Below are 17,007 nucleotides of genomic sequence, written 5' to 3'. Positions count from 1 at the left end.
TGTTTTTTTCCCCTCTCCTTCCAGCAGCACTTGAATATTAATTCCTAATTAAGAAGCACCCCCTGGTTACCGCTAGCCGGAGCACAATGGCTACGTTCAGCTCGGCTCCCTCCGTCCCCGATGGCTGAGGTTTTACCCGTGACCGTGCTGCCAATGACGAGGTCCGTCCCCAACATCCCCGTGTGCCCTGGCAGGCCACCTCCGTAACAAAGCACGTTTGCTGGAGAAGTGACTGCGGGAGGAGAGCACTGCAACAAAAGCCTCCACGGAGGAAGGCAGGGAGGCTCGAAGCGAGACGGAGATGTCAGACCCAACGTCCTGCAAACTTCTCGGGGAGAAGGCTTAATTAGCGCCACGCACTGCTACGCTGCCAAAACGCCACGCTAAGGACAGCAGGAAAGGTTCCCTAAGGCCAAGCTGAGCCGTGGTAATGTTGGTGAGCAGCCTCCCTGCAAACTGAAGTGTTTCTAAAAACAAAATGTATCTATCAAAGTAGTAATCGAATCCTACACCATTTCCCTCCCCATCCTGCTTAGTGCATGAGCTACAATACTGACAGAAATGCCAGGGAACAAAGCTCTGTCTCCTTGCAATCTGCATGAGTTACACAGATCCAAGAACACAAATAAAATCCTATCAAAGCCCTGTTTGTGGCACGATCCAAAATCCTTTTAAAATCCAAATTCCCTAAATCCCCTCATCTCTTCACACCAACCAGCTATTCCCGACCCGCAGGCACACTTCCATTTTCCTAAATTACCGTTATGTGAGTGACACAGAAACGCTCAGCGGCTACAGGACTTAAGCTCAGGCAAGAAAAAGCCCCATCCTGTGTTTGCTATCTTCCAGAGTTTGAAAACAGTCCAATTGTGAACTAATGAGTTCTGCAGACCCTCCTTTCAAAGGCCTGTTTATGCTAATTCTGCGTGCAGCTCACCAGGAATTAGGAGGCAGGCACCAGGATGGTGGCCGAGACTTCTGCAAACGTGCTCTTTACGGCCTTCCCCTTGGCAAACCACCCTCCCCACCAAACACCGCCTGCCAGACGGGTACTTGTCCTGCTCTGCACAAACGTCATCTCCCAAATGTTATCAGTGGGAAAAAAAGAAGGTGATTATCTGCAGGCCTGACAGTGCACAACCAGCCTTTCACGTTAACTAATTCAAAACATGGCACGTCGCTGTGTGGTAGCAAAAGCGGGACTGCCAAATGTAAGATGCGTTTCTGCAGGAACTTCCCCCTGTTAAATATAATCAAAAAGCCATGGATGTTTTGTCATTGGGAACTTCCAGTTGGAAAGCAAAGAGGAACGTGTATCCAAATGGTTAATAAAATTAAAAACAGAGTAGCAGGAATAAAATTAGAAATGAATAGCCCTTTCAGTATGAGAAGTAGAAAAAGATGAAGCCAAGACAACTTACATCTGAGCCCTTTTGATTTGCTTATTAAAAAAGAAGGGCAGGGAGGATTTATAGCAGAAGAACTAAAACAGGCTGAATTTATGGTAGATTTAATTATTAAATTCTGTGGAAAAAAACGCCAGTAGAGAATGTGATAAAGTGTCTTTTCATCACTCAAGCTCAGCTATAAAGAACATCAGAGCATTACACAGCATGATTAACATGTTCTATTTTACGACCAAATCCTCTTCAAATTCAGTAACAGAGAAGGCCACAAGACCCAAAGTGGAATACCACAGGGGCACGGAGTAGAGAGGTGAGCTCAAAACGAGTCACCAGTGGCCCTCGTATCAGCACCACCTGAGAAGACTTTTCAGGACTGAAAAGAGCTGTTTTTACATTAAAGGAGTATGTAGCTTCCAGCTTTTATGGGATCTCTGCTCCGCTCCCCGTTCCAACATCTGCAACAAATCAAGCCCCAGACTCTTGCTTTTGTCTTCAACCTGCAGCACTCGGCTCTGCCGGCCAGGCGCTCCGCTGTCAGCTCTGCGGAGAACCCTGCCTTCTGGGGCCAGCCTTCTTCGTCCCACAAAAGGGCTCAACAAGACCTCCAAAAGTGTCTAATGGATAATTAGGTGCATAGATATGGCCTGAAGAAAAAGGAGCCTTATGCTGTGAGATAAAAAATTAAAAAAGAAACTATGATGCCATAGCACTAACATTATAAAAACTTGCACTTCTGCCGTAGCTCCACTGCCCACCTTTGTTTCACCTTTTGGGTTTCAGACTTTGGAGGGGCAACTGCTCTTTCTTGCACCTTCTATTTGGAAACAACTCAAGTATAAACTTTATTTCTTTATTGCTTAGTCTCAGCGATATCACTCACATGGCAAAGTCCCGAGTGATTAGTGCAGGCCTTGTCAGATGAAGAACAAAATAAATCTCTACAGAGAAGCAGGAAGTTCCCTTCTCTCCCCATTTCCTTTTTTTTTTTTTTTCCACAGAAACTGGGCTCACGAACAGTGATTTTATCAGTCTAATTAGGGTTCTCTTGTCACACTAGGATATAGAAACTGCTATCAGTCAGCCAAATACTTCTTCCTGTCTAGTGGCAGCTCATTGCTGGCCCTCTGAGACCCCCGAGTGAAGAGCTGCAGCTGCTGCAGATGTAGGAGCACACAGCTTGTGGACAGTAATGAGCGAAGAGGTTTTGTCCCCAGACCTACTGCCTGTGGTGACTCGGCAGGTACATGAGATGCGGAAGGAGTGGCAGGCATGAAGCTGTTTGGGAGCTGTGGAACGTATTTCACATCATTTCACGAGCTGTTTGTCCAAGACACACAATACTGGGTGCTTCCATCTTCTTACGTGCCCACTCCTTGCTGCTGTCACCCCCAGTAAATGCATGCTCAGATACCAACGCTAACCACTACTGAGGTTAAGCGTCCCAGGTTGCAACCATGCTCCACCACTCAACCACAAATCCCCAGACCACTCTACAGCAATGGCAACTTTTCCTTTCCAACAGAGTTCAGCTCTTCAGAAACCACCATGCCCTTTGTAAAACATCATCTCTTCCTTCTATCCGTCAGCTTTATTTAGATACTTCGGTTTCATGCTTTATGTTGCAACTCAAAAAAAAAAAACAAAAACAAAAACAAAAAACTACCCATGAGAACATGAGAATGAATGTTTTAAAGAAAAGAAATCTGCTCCTATAAGTCCTGCCAGCTTACTTTTGAGTCTTAACTCCTCTAGCTTGAAACTCTGTGTCATAAATTCATAAATGAAAATAATTCAAACCAAAAATTAAGGAAATGAAGACAACAGAGACACATGACAATTCTAAAGCCCTGCTTCACATCAAGTGCTGCATCATTAATATCACCACCAAGCTGGCTGCCAAAGAAAGTCATGTTTATGGCATGGAAGAGTCAGACACATTTTCAAAGGAGGCAGGGGTTTGCTAAGTAATTTATACTCCAGCCCATCATCTCTCTTATACTTAGCACCAAACAGGTTATTCACAGGAATAACAATTTCAACTAAATCCCCGTTCCCAAAATGTAACAAAACAATACCTTTCTCATTTGTGCCAGCAAACCTTCAAACTCCTTCAGGTTCAGGGTTGATCCACTATATGACGTGCAGCTGTTTGCCGCTTTCCCTAGCCAATAAATGGTGACTAATACCTGCAGAAGTTAATAAGAATTAATTGAAGCCATCCTCACAGTTACTTAGCTTAATTTACTTCCCTTAAGCATTTCTCATTTATTCTAAACCACACAGCAGTACAAGACTTTGTTATAAACCTCCATTGAAAGGGAAGTGTCTGTCAATGGCTAAGCATAAATACATCAGGCAACTATGAAAATTTAATCATGTAACTTAGCACGTTATATTCCTGGTATTGCTTTTATAAAAAATGGAACTGTCCTGTCTGCCTGGAAAGCAAACACCAGACATAGAATGTGTTTGCGTCTATTTCAAGTAAAGAAAAGGAAATTCCATTTTTAATCATCTTAACATAGTTTATCAATTGATACAGGAACATTTATTCCCAGTGATCTGTTAGCTTAAAAAAATGCTCAGCCCAAGATTAATCAAAAACCATGAGCATCTGATTGTTTCCATTACACTAAACTGGAAAGAGTTAGTGGTTGCATTCAAGTTCTGACGATGTCTATCCGTAATTCCAAAGTCAATTCAAAACTAGCACAGAAGACAAGCCAAGAATTGCACTTGCAAATGTTTATATACCCTCTCACTCCTTTAGGTAGCAAAGAAATCTGATCTGACATGGCTGGGTCTGCAGTTGTTTTAGGGAAGGAGAAATTAAGAGGCTCAGGATGGTCACATCCAACACCTCCAAAAGCACCAATATTGAGGTCACGCAAGGAAAGCAAACAGTCCTCTAGACCCACATGTGTCTCCACTTATCTAGCTGCACTATCTTTAAAGGTACCTGTGCAGCAGCAACTTGGATTCGAAACTGTTCATCTAAGGAAATTCATGTCTGTGTTTTGCACTGGTTAAAAATATCAAAGCACCACCTCAGAACTTACGGCATTTTCTCATGTAGTGCTCGTTACTTCTGGCTATTCCATGACATAGCAAAGTATTTAACTGCAGAACAATCAGGAAATAGTTTGATGTGGAAAAGATGTGCAAACAATAATAAATGATAATTGCCTTTAATAGCTGCCATTAATCATCTTATAAAGTGAAATAAATGGAAGTACATTACTTTATGTACTGATGGGACAAGCCCATATAGTTTATACTATAAAACGAATTAAAGAAATAGAGCTACAAGAAAACCTATGGGGGTGGTGGGGACAGGCATCTCTGCCAGACCTTTCCCTAAAACATGCACTCAAATTCCTTCAGTACTTCCTCCTCAGTCATATATACTAGGCTCCTGATTATCCTTTTTCAACCAACTTTCTCTACCATCTCTGTCCTTCCTACAAGTGTGATATCCAAAGTCACACACAGCACTTCAGCTGAGGCCCTGCCAGAAAATACTGCATGTGGCATGCAGACTGTCTGTTTAAAAACACAACCGTGGTGCATAATATAAATAATATATATGCCATTAAATTAATTGCATAGAGTTTTTTATACAGTTCAAGTTTTTCTTTCTCATTTTTCAGATTATATCCAAATTGATACTACTGTGCTGAGGAAAACAAGGTGGTTTTGTCAATATTCATTTTTTTGTCTTGAAAAAAATAAGTATCTGAACAATTTTCCTTCAACCATCACTACTCAACACAGAGCATCAAATTTATGTAAAAATCCCTTACCGTACATGTTCTCAAGTTAAGTGGAAACACTTGCCAATCTAGCACTCCTAGCAACGAGGAAGCTGGCCAATTCATTTAGCCATTCCGTTCTCTGATGAAGGTTGTGGGATTTTTATTTACTTCTGCTAACATTTGGTCACCTTCTATCTTCTTCCTTTCTTTATCCATGGCTTTTTTTTTTTTCCCCCAAAAAATAATGACACATTTTAGTCACATGGTCTGAACTTTTGGGTAGACCTGTGCGGTGTCAAGAGTTGGACTTGATGATCCTTAAGGGTCCCTTCCAACTCAGGATATTCTGTGATTCTGTGATTTGCAAGCAATTCCAATTGGCTGCAAGCCAGGATTGCAGTACTGTGCACCTGGAAAGTACACATTGCCCGCAAACACACTGTGGAGAACACTTTTGAAACCTTACCTTTGCAATGACGCATCTATACAAATACACATAGCCAGCACCCAGAAGAGTGCTAAAATGCTGAAAGCTGAACTCTTCCCCTACAACTTTGCGTGTCAGATGCAGAAGATATTACTTTAATGATGGTGGGAAAGACAGAACAAAATATTTTTCTTTTCTTTTTCCTTTTTTTCTTTTTTTAAACCTGCAGTCATGATTACTGGCTTGCGAAGTTATTAGGAAAAGGTCTTGGCATTTCCTAGCAGTTTATAGGGATGTAAGCCAAATATAAAATTGAATTTATAGCAGTTTACAGCTGACTAAGGAGTAGAGCTTGCTAGGCTTTAGAAGAATACCTAACTCTGAGTCCAGCAAAGTTTAGCCATTTTATTTTCCACTTAACAATTACAGAATCCATTACCATTGCCATTAGTTCAAATCAGCAAGAAATTAAAGTTAAATGGAATTAGCCTTTCTGGGAAAACATTTATTTGGAAGAAAAACAAGAAAGCTAGCAAATCTCATAGAAAATTTGTATGCAGATGGAAAGGTAATTTGCTTCATTTTAAATCCTTTGTGCAAATTCACTTTATGTCTATATAGCCATGAAAGGTTTCAAAGCAGTAGCTTCATGGGCGAGTCAGGCCATTCCCACTGAAAATCGTCTCACAGTAGACAGCACAGAGATCAGTTTGCTTATTTCTTTATCTAAGCAGACATTCTCTGTTTTATTTCTCCTGTAAGGCTGCTTTGCCATAGCTGCTCTACCTATGTTTGCGGAACAACCCAGTTAGATTTGTATTCAGGACCTCTCAGTGATACTCAGCTATACAGGGTTTTTACTGTTCTAGCTCAGGCCAAATACAAGGTAACCCAGACAAAAAAAAATACTCCAGGTCATGTACTTACATTTTTCAGCTTCCTACTACAGTCAATGTTCCTGGTTGCACATGCACACACACAAAAAAGAAAGAGGAAAAAAAAAATCAGAAAACAGACACACTTTTCAGGAGCATGTACGCAGCAGATCACGTTTTCCCTAACAAAAGTCTGCAGAATGCTTCTGCTGGCTGGAAACACATGAAAGCTAAGAAGATGTAGTTCACACATTCATTTATTCATAACGTGGGAGTATTTTGTCACCATTACTTCAATCATTAAATTATAATTCTGGAAGTACAAAAGAAAATGAGTTTGTAATGGTCCCACAGTAAAGTAGGACAGAGCCAAGAATATTTCCTTTAAACAGAGGTGCTGATTTGTTCAAAAGAGAAGACCAAAGACCTCACTGCTAAAATCCACTCTGCAGTAATCCAATAGTCAGGTTCTGCTCCGTGGTAAATCATGCAACCCATACAGATTCTGAAAGCAACTGAACATGCATATGACTCCAAGGAAATCAACACCAAGCATTAATGAAATATAGCAGGTGTTTCTGTAGAAACAAGCACCACAAAGAACAAAGCAGATAGGTGAAGCAATAAAGATCCTGCCACTTACAACAGAGCCTGCTGAGGAAAGCATATTCTACTGTCTGACTGTATACTCGAGCACTCAGACTCAACATAGGCATCCTTCTCAATTTATTTTTCACTAACATTTATCAAAAAGGGAGTAAGTTTGTTAGAAACAACACAGCAGAATGTTTGCACAAACATAAACAACATTTCAAAATTCAGCAGAGAAACCATTAAAAAAAAAAAGAATGAAGGAAATGTGTATCACATTTAGATGCTAAAAAATAAATGAGTATTTCAGATTTAGTACAGATTGTCTCCTGATTATTGTATAACGGAATTGCTGTCTACTATAACATTACGTCAATATTAAAGGTTAAGCTGACAAAAACAAAAATAAATGTACTTAAATCTGTGAGAATAACAAAAACTCAAATATAGGCCAACACATAAATGAAGAACTTTTGATATCTTTTTCAAGCCAAAATTTTATCCATCAATACCTACATGCTAAAAAAAAAAAAAAGTACTATTTTTTTCTTAATAAAATAGCAGTGGAAAAAGGTCTTATTTAACAAGTCAAGAAGAAATTCCTTACAGCATTAGCTCATAACCTTTATAAGCTGAATGATCCAAAGAAAATAGATCTAATACCTACTTCAATTAGCACCTATATGAAAAAAGGTTAAGAACTGTCATTACGTTAATCATGTGCAATAATGTCATATTTGTCCTTTACCACTGAACAAATACCTTTTTTACTGTGTTAAAAAAAAAAAAAAGTCTTCGAAGAGGGAAAAATCACCTTCATACTTGAGATCTAGCTAGCAGAAGACAGTCTTGAACATATTTCTCTACAAAAGTCATGGACTTGGCTTGTACACCTCTCTCGGTTACTCAGCATGAACTTGGACAGTACTAGAAAAACATTTGGCTCATTTCCACAGCTGCTTTCTCTGAAGAGCTGATGGGAGAAAAAAATCCATGCCAGTGAGACACTTCACATCTATCGAGCATCGTACGCAGCTGAAGGCCAAGGTAGCTCTGCAGTTTATTACTCCTGGTGGAAGTTGCTTACATGCTGGACAGCTCTCCTTGGAGCTGCATGCGAGCCCCAGCCTCCAACCTGCTTCCTCTGAGCTGCTCTGCTCTCCTCACCTCTAAAAGATCCAGCTTCTTATAACGACCATTTATCTCTGGTTTTGTATGGAGATTAGGGGTTGTTTTGCAGCTCTCTCCAGCCACTCGTTGCCATGATTTTACAGGACATGACGAGGAACCTCCTTCATGGCAGGATTACCAGATTTAGAACTAGGCTGGGAAAACCTCATTGCAGGCTCATTACACGGTCCCCTCTGGTGCTGTGTACTCTACTGGTATGTACATGCAAGAAGTGCCTCAGACTCGGAGCCAGAAACTTGGAAAGGAGCAGAAAGCGGGAGACTATTCCTCAAAGCAAGGAAAGTGGCCAGTTTGATTTTTCAGAACCTTTGAATTTTCCCAGACAGTGCTGAACACCAAGAAAACTTGCCCAGCTTTCAGTGCCAGAAGGGAAAAAAAAAACCTAGAATGCCGCTGAAATTCAGTAAATTGTTTCCATATACTTTGCTAAAATGGATATGTCTGACCAGGATTTCATTAGTGATTATTTTTGGCCAAATCTTTCTGGCCAAATGAACCAAGGCCATTCAATCAACTCAGCAGTATTTGCCTGTCTGTGGAGCAATAACTTTTTAGTATAACATGACAGACCTGAAGAATTCATGAAAACTTCGTGACCAAAACAACTAAAAATCTTGTTAATTTTATAAATCACAGTGGGTGCTCTTGCTTTTTGGGGGTGAGGAACTTGACTGGCACTCGTATAAATGAGTAAAAAAAGGAGTTTGACTGTTCCTACACAATGGCAACATCTTCCCTGAAAGGATCATTTTCCATATAAGACCTCAATCTGTGACTGCACAGACTTCAACTGAAGCCTGCTCTCTACAACCTTAGGCTAGTCAGTAATTCTTTCTCTGCCGATTTCATATCCATACTTCACATCACTTTGTAGTATAAAATGTTGAAAATACAAGCATTAGAGTCTGAACACCTCGTTATAAGGGATGTGTACAAACCATGGCAAAAAGCTATTAATTTTGGAGCTAGAAAGTTTTAAAAATCATTTCAGACAAAAAAAAAAGAGAGAGTGAATTAGTTATTAATTAGTTATTAGCAAGAAGAATCTCTTGATATGTGTGTGGTAATCTGTGTGGCAGTAGGTGTGTGGTTTTGGTAAAAAAATAAAATAAAAATCTAAACTGTGGCGTTTCCAGTTCATGCAGTTTGAACGGAAGCCCTCAGCCCAAATGCCGTGTCACAACCTATTGTTCTTGATAGAAAATAAACAGACCATGCTCATTGTCTGCACCTTGTTGAGTCTGAGACCTATAAATGTCTTATAATGCATCTTCAAAATAATTTAATCTGTGATAACAGAGTAGTGTTTTTTTTTTTTGACAGTCTACATTGTTCAGAAATTGGATAAACTAAAAATGCTATCAATTTAAACTCACAAACCATGTATGTCCCACACAGTCTCTTTGTTTGAACTAAATCAGTATTTTAAAAGAGCTGTGGTTGATCTCTTTGGGAAAAATAACACTTAGAGAAAGACTGTTGAGGAGAACGATGTATTCTTCCCAGCACTGGAAGTTTCAAAAATCTCAGCTTCTTATTTGCTTTATACATGTGACAGTTCTGTACCTTTTTTGCTCATCCTCAAATATTTACCATCTAGTCACATGCATCTGAGAGTGTAACATGCTCAACACAAACTGCTGTTGTACTTACTTGACAGTCACTCTGTTCGATGTGTCCTGCAGGTCACCAGGATCAAACAGCTGAGATTCTTTAAGTCCCAGCTCTTTGCAGCCTCTTAAGAATAAGATGATGTTGTCCTGAAACAAGGCACAAAAAAAATTACTCCTAACTTTTCTTCATTTGAAAAGGTAATCTTACTGAACCAGCATCTCCCTAATTCAGTAACAGCTCACTGAGTCGCATCGTTAGCTAGATGAAGAACCAAAGCCATTGCCAGTCACATAATTTAGTAAGACAGCATGTGTTGTGCTTGAAAACCAGATAAATATGAAATCAAACTATATATATATATACTAACTGCAACAAGTTTGTTGAATTTTCTCTTTCCAAACCCAGATGTTGGCAACTTCTTTACACGAAAAGGCCCTGATAATTTCCCCACCTACTGCTGTAGGCTGCCAGCAGAAGTTCAGCATGTTACAAGGCAGAAAAGAAATGTCTGGATTTCTGAAACAAGTGGGAAAGGCAGGTATGGAACATGAACATCCTTTGACCAATTAAGCAAACAGTTTGTTCAGAAAGCGTTCTGCATGTCAATACAAACACAAGCCAGTTATTCCTATTTCCCACAAACATTTCCTTGCCCCTCTGACCTTAAGCTGTCAGAAAAACCTCTTTGGGAAAAGAGGCAGGTATTCCCTCCACAAATAAGAAATTTAAAGTTATACTTTAGATAACCACTGTCTGTAAGCAGAGGCAACATCAACTTTGTAATACCATTCATGGAGGATTTACACTTACTGTTGCGTTAATCAATAATCAACAATCAAACTTACTGATGTTTGACTTACTGTTGCCTTAATCAATAACTGAAATTAAGCCCAAGCGGATGCAAGCTTCTTTCAAACCAAAGAGGGCTGATGGCACATGGGTTTGCGCAGAGGGATTAAATCTGTATGTGTGCACAGGTGTTTAATGTGTATTTTATACTTACACATTTGCACATACACCACCACCCCTTTACAGAACTAGTGAAGCTTTCTTACATGTATGTAGATAAGAGCTGAAGATCAAGTGAGCAAGTTACCAGATGTGTACACTGCTAACTCAGTAGCTGCAATGGTACGTGTGTGGACAGGTGTGGACATATAACGTACAGCTTGATATTCTCTAGGGCCTCTCATCTAAAACCTCCAGCAGGAGGTGACCTGTCCTGTGAGCAGTTAGGAGAAGAAGCCCCACAGTGTGCAGCAGACACCTGAAGGACAGACTCCCACCTGTATAAAACTTGGGAAGCAAAGGCCTGAAGAGACCGGGCAGCTCTCAGCTCCCGGCTACCCTTGCGTGCGACAGGAGCCCAGAGCTGTCCCCACGTCTGCTGCCAGGCTTTTGTTGGTGTGCTCCTGACGCAGCCTCCTTTACGCTGCCAGGGCGCAGCCATCAGCATGCAAATCGCGAGGGCTCCCTGCATGCCAGCAGCCTCGCGCACAAAGCTTGCTGTCACCAGCCACCCCGCAAAAAAAATACGGACCTGGAAATTTAGAGGAGTCCAAATCTCCCTTTCTTCCCTGGCTGAAACTTAACAGCTCTGGAGGGGAGCCAGAGGGAAAGGAACAGCAGTCGGGACAGCAGAAAGCCCATAACCTAGAGAGACAGCATCATTCATGACATGAAAAGATGCTTGTAAAATTCTCCATCTGGCTTACTGTTTGCATGATAATTTTTCCGCAGTATTTCCAACTGCAACATGAATAACTCTTGTGTTTAGCCTTTGAAGGCGGACAGTTCTGGTCATTTCCAAATGGTGGGTGGAGCGATGTGTAAATCTAATAAAAATGCAAAAGCATTTGAAAAAAGAAGTTCCCAACAACATTTCCTAACAAAAATACAGAGGACATACAGGACACAGTAACCGAATAGGTTCAGAAAACAATCAAGGGAGGGGAAACTCTGGGGATAACTAATTGCACCCATCCGTATGCCAAAAAGTTCACATCCAAGTTATGATAAGCAGGAATGAAAATATCAGTCATTTGGCAGCAATTTACTTTGGGCTCTCAGTTCTTCTGCTGATGAACAAATGTCCGCTTCTCAAAATAAAAATCACAGTGTCACAACCTTATGCCTGCTTTTGTACATGCTTTCATTTTGATGGTCATCATAAAAATAACATTTGCCGGCAGTCACTAACACCATAGCCCTTGGGAAGCTGGTCCCTTATTATTGGCACAAATAACCATGCATGTCAACAAGATGCAATCACTGAACACAGAAAGAAGTTTTCGCTTCTGTTAAGCGTCTCAGAGTATTTATTTCTCAATGGTCCTAAAAATGGAAACTTATTTAAAAGGATAAAACAACAACAAAAATTGTTTTCAAGTGGTAGATATTCAGGTAGACCTGTCTATCCTGCCTATTCCCAAGCCAAAATGTACCTCACAATACTACAAAAGTTTTTCCTGGTTTGCTTCAGTACAGTTGAAACTTATATTTGTCACTTCCATTAAGACACTGGAGAACAGCACTCTTAAATCACTAAAAGGGGAAAGGAGTCTTATCATTACCACCCCGCTCCCAGGAAAGCCTTCTCTCTGGATTACTACACCATTCACTGGCCCAGTCCTGATTTCTTCAGTTCTCAGAAGATTTTGTTCACATTTTTTGAGAGAAAATACAGTTCCTTATCTGTGAGTGCTACCTACTCACTTTTTGTAATCGCCTATTGTAAAGCAGCTGTTCTTTGCTGCTGTTGAAGTAACTAAAGAAGGAAAAAAAACCAAACAAACAGTGCTGCACACAAGCAGCGATGTGTCTAAAATGTCCCTTTTTACCTTCAATAAAGGACTGAAAACACTCAGCTAGCATGCATGTCCAGCTCCGTACAACTTGGCAAAGTTAAATGGGTCACGCAAGTGGGTCACAGTGCAGTGGCGAGGATCGCAGCCCAGTCAGCTGGGCTGCCTCAGTTAGCAGGGCGGTGTCTTTTACAGTGGGCTCAAAGACAACAACACTCCCTGCCCCATACACATATGGGCACAGGACCAGAATTCGGTCCCTCCTACAAGGCAGTAACACACGATTTTCTTAATACCTTACAGGGAGATGATAATGCCTTTCTCTGAGCGGTTACTGGCTGCAGTCACAAGCTGGAGCAGATGGAGGATCAGTTGCTTGGTCAGCACATCATATCCTTCATGCCCGGGGGACCCACAACTGTCTCCTGCTGCCTTCTTGTGGTTTTGGTTCACACCACTAGTCAGTGACTCACTTCAATCAAGCATCTTCTCGTTTTGTTCTTTGTATACCCAGAGGAAGAGTGAGTTAAAGATGACAGCCTGAATTTCTTTTGCAAGCTGTACAAGATTTTAGAACAGAAAAGCAGCTTTTATCTGTAAAATAACCTAAGCTATAAACAGGTTGCTTACAGAAGACAAATGCTCCAGTGTGGTGACAGATAAAGGACACACTGGCTAAAGCACAGGATACACTGACAAGTTGAAAACTAAATGCTTTGTGCTTGCCTAAGCAGAGCCCTGACAGTTGCTATTAGGTCAGCACTGTAAAAGCAATGAAACTTACTCACAAATGTTGGAAATGCAAAATTTATCAATTAAAATGTTTTGCTATCATAAATTTCAGAACAGAAAAATTAACCAACACAAAAGATGAGTTTTCACGGGCAAAGACTGCCATGGCCCAGCAGGAAGGGATGGGAAGGAGGTGGGATAGACAATCAGAAGTGCAGGGCACTGGCTCCCGGGGTCAGCAGGGAGCATGAAGCTCAGCTCCGACCTTGGGAAGAAGGGAATAAAAGCCTGAACATGCCCCCAGTTTGCTCCTGCTCTCATGCTGCATTGCAATATCATCACCTGGCCATTCACATTGGTGTGCAACTCACATGGGGGTGCAACTTGCATGGGTGTGCAACGTACAACCTCACCTCTACAAAACTCTTTCAGCATAATGTATAACCAACCATAGATAATGCATACGGGAATGGAGGTAGAGGGACTGCACCCCCATAAAGGTGCAGGGAGGGAGAATACAATACTCACAATATTTGGGTTTGTTTTTTAAAAGATGGGTAATGTATATAATGTATAGATCGAAAAAAATGTTCATTGTATAGCTTTGGGTTATTTTCCTTGCACACGAAGTGGAGCACAAAACCCTAAATCCCATAAAAAACAACAGAAATTGGCAGTTGTGTAGGACAGACACCCTGGAAAGCCACCGCAAATTCACACAGTAGCACTGCCAGCACACAAGATAGTTCAAGCTAGCGAGAATCAAATATTCACAGCAGGCAAATTCCCTCCATAGGATCTGCTGATCAGATGCAATGGAAAACAGCTTGAATTTGGCCCACTTCCACCGCTTTCATCTGCCACAATAGCACACTACGTATTCTCGCTGGATCCACGCTGCAGATCAGAAGCGCGGCTTATCGCTGTGGAATGATCGGTCGTCAGATGTACCACAACACGGCCTGGATTAGATACCCAGATAGACGCAGGGCAAACAAAAGAAACCCCAGCTATACGTCTGTGTCAAATACATGTCACAGCCCAAAGTTTGCGGTCTCCCGAGCTGCCGGGCAGGACAGCTGCAGACAACCAGGTGGCATGTTTCATCTCTGGAATGCTGAAATTTTCCCTGTTCCAGAATAAATTTGATATTTCTAAAAATATCTATTTCCAAACCGCTTTTCAGAGCAATTTTGAATTCAGGCTCTTAAAAGCCTTGTGTTTACTCTCAGCATTTCTTCCTAATTCCCTCATTTTTCCATTTTATGTAAATAATTAATGATGAGCGCTTATTTTCGTAAAAGCACTGGGTCCCAACTGATTCACAGCCCGAATGAAACGTTCGTGTCCACCAGGGAAGAACTTCTATGAGAAGGGCTGAGAACGTCTATGTATATTTTACTGTATATAGAGTATGCTTTCCTGCATACAGGAAAATGTTTCCTGTGAACAACACGTCCACAAAACACCACTTTCTGTGAGATTTCAAGTTAGTGGGCTGGCAGCGATGCCCTCCAAGCCAGGCCGTGTCCCTTTAGAAGCCTGTGGGTAAAGGCCTCACCACACCAGTACTGAAGAAAAACCCCACAGGAGTGTTACAGGGTGCAGGTTTAAGGCCACATAAACCCCCACAGAATTTCTGCCTCAAGTAGCCGGCATTAAAAGCAAGGTGGGGAAGAACAGAGCTTGACCCTGGAGCAAGGAGGGAAAGAAGAACGTCCCTACCACCCGTCTGACCCAGGGCAGCAGGCTCTGCAGTGGCAGCACTGACGGCCAGGCGAGCAGGCACTTGCAAAAACCCCACTATAGTTCACCACTTCATCTTGGCCCCAGATACCACCCCAAAGATGGCAAAAGGATGGTAAAAAGGCAACTGGGAACAGAAGGAGCAGGCTGTCGTACTGCAGCTGACTCTTCTCCCTCCTCAGAGCAGCGCACCCAGACAGACAGAAAACAGGAGAAGGGCAAAGGGGAAAATGATTACCGTGTGCGATCATGTGAGCCCCTGGGAGAAAAAAATAGGGCCAGAGAATAAATACAGTGATGATTAGATTAAAATGAGAAGAATAACACAGTGGCAGAAGGTGAAGTTGTATGCCTCTGAAGGCAGGGCTAGAGAAACAGCAGGGAAGAGGGCCAAGTTTGCCTGGAGCGCCAGCAGCAACAGTACCTCTAAGAGCTCAGAAAAAGACAACACAGACGGTCTTGGCAAAGAAAAGCCAGCCTTTTTCTGCTTCTGTTTGGGCAGTCAACAAGGAAGGGATGTGTCTCCTCAAGCCCTGCTCCATTCTCTCCAAAAGGAAAAAAAAATTAAAAGCTCCGTGAAGAAAGTGGGTCTGTTGGGAGCAGGCTGCACCTACACAAAACATAGCAGAAACCCCAAAGGCGGCTCTAAGCAATCTTGGAACAATACCTAGGACTGGTAGGACACATTCTGTACCAGACCCTGAAGATGTAGCTGGAAGTACCAAATTCCCATCAAGGTGCTTAAACCCTGCTGCTTCCAACCAGACTTATAAGCTACAGGTGCCTAGATCAGGAGGATGCTCCATTTATCTTTCCAGAGCTGCTCTTAGCAATTTTGGCATCCAGCAACATCTTTCGCTGATAGTTCCAATCATTAGAAGCACATTCAATGTACATTAATGAAGTATTTCAACCGAAAATAGTAATTCAAACAAAACAAAACCATGCCATGCCATGAGACTTGGCAGGGGGAATCTAAAAACAAGCACAAAACAGATGAACAGCATTACACAGACCAAGTTGTGAGTACACTTGTCCTTCAGCTATCAAAAAGCACATTGTTTAAAACTAAAAGCTTGCAATTCTTTAAGAAAATCAGAAGTCCAGCAGCAGTACTCAGTCTTAAGAAATCCTTTGTTGTTTTCCTAAATTTGTCCTTCACCACCGGGTGATTTTCTTTTTTGGAATCTTTGCCCTTTAACAAATTTCAAACACATCTGTAAGTTTCCTAGGTGACCCAGGGCATTATGATGGTTGTAACCAAAGTCCCCCCAAAGGAATGGTCGTATTCATAACAAAAGGCAAACACAAAATATAAAATGGCATTGCATGTCTTGGGCAGGTAGTGAAAAGTTCATGCTGGGTACAGGGAGCAACCTGGGTGTTGAATGAAATGGATGATATATCTTATTTCTGCAAATTTTTAACATGAGCTCAAAATCCCTGCAGCTCTGTATGATATAAATGGAGGAAGAAAGAACATAAGCAAGAGCAGCTTTCAACTCAACAGGCAAAAGCAAACCACGGGGGGGTGGGAGGGGTGCGCGCAGCAGGAGCACACAGCAGACCCTATGAGTCACTAGCTAAGCAGGTCCTGAGATTTCTCCTTGCTGCATCAGTTCATTATCCCTGAAGGCACAAATAAAACATTATACAAATGGGGGCTCAGCAAACATCCTAGTCTTTGGGGGAAGAGAGCAATCAGATGATGTGTATTCCCTCCAATTTGCCAGACCGAAGATACACCCAGAGATGGCTTTGTTTACAGCAATGGAGACAGAACAAAGGGGAAAAAAAGCCCACATCATTTTCAGGCTATTCACTGGCTCTGATACTGATGAAATCATAGCCAGATGTCAGCATCCA

General features: G+C 41.7%; 1 protein-coding gene across 10 annotated transcripts in view; it reads right to left on the bottom strand.

The window, feature by feature from the left end:
• Positions 1-17,007, bottom strand: part of LIMCH1 (LIM and calponin homology domains 1) — a 172,653-nt gene that overhangs the window by 62,444 nt on the left and 93,202 nt on the right. For all 10 annotated transcript variants that reach the window (XM_068680221.1, XM_068680223.1, XM_068680226.1 and 7 more), the window contains 3 exons: positions 9,899-10,005; positions 6,516-6,546; positions 3,482-3,592 (listed from right to left, as the gene is read on the bottom strand). In XM_068680221.1, coding sequence (XP_068536322.1) covers positions 3,482-3,592; positions 6,516-6,546; positions 9,899-10,005 — 249 coding nt within the window. The remainder of the gene's footprint in view (positions 1-3,481; positions 3,593-6,515; positions 6,547-9,898; positions 10,006-17,007) is intronic.

Source organism: Anas acuta, chromosome 4 (genome assembly GCF_963932015.1).
Source record: "Anas acuta chromosome 4, bAnaAcu1.1, whole genome shotgun sequence".
NCBI classification, from domain to species: Eukaryota; Metazoa; Chordata; class Aves; order Anseriformes; family Anatidae; genus Anas; species Anas acuta.
This window is presented reverse-complemented; position numbering and strand designations above follow the sequence as displayed.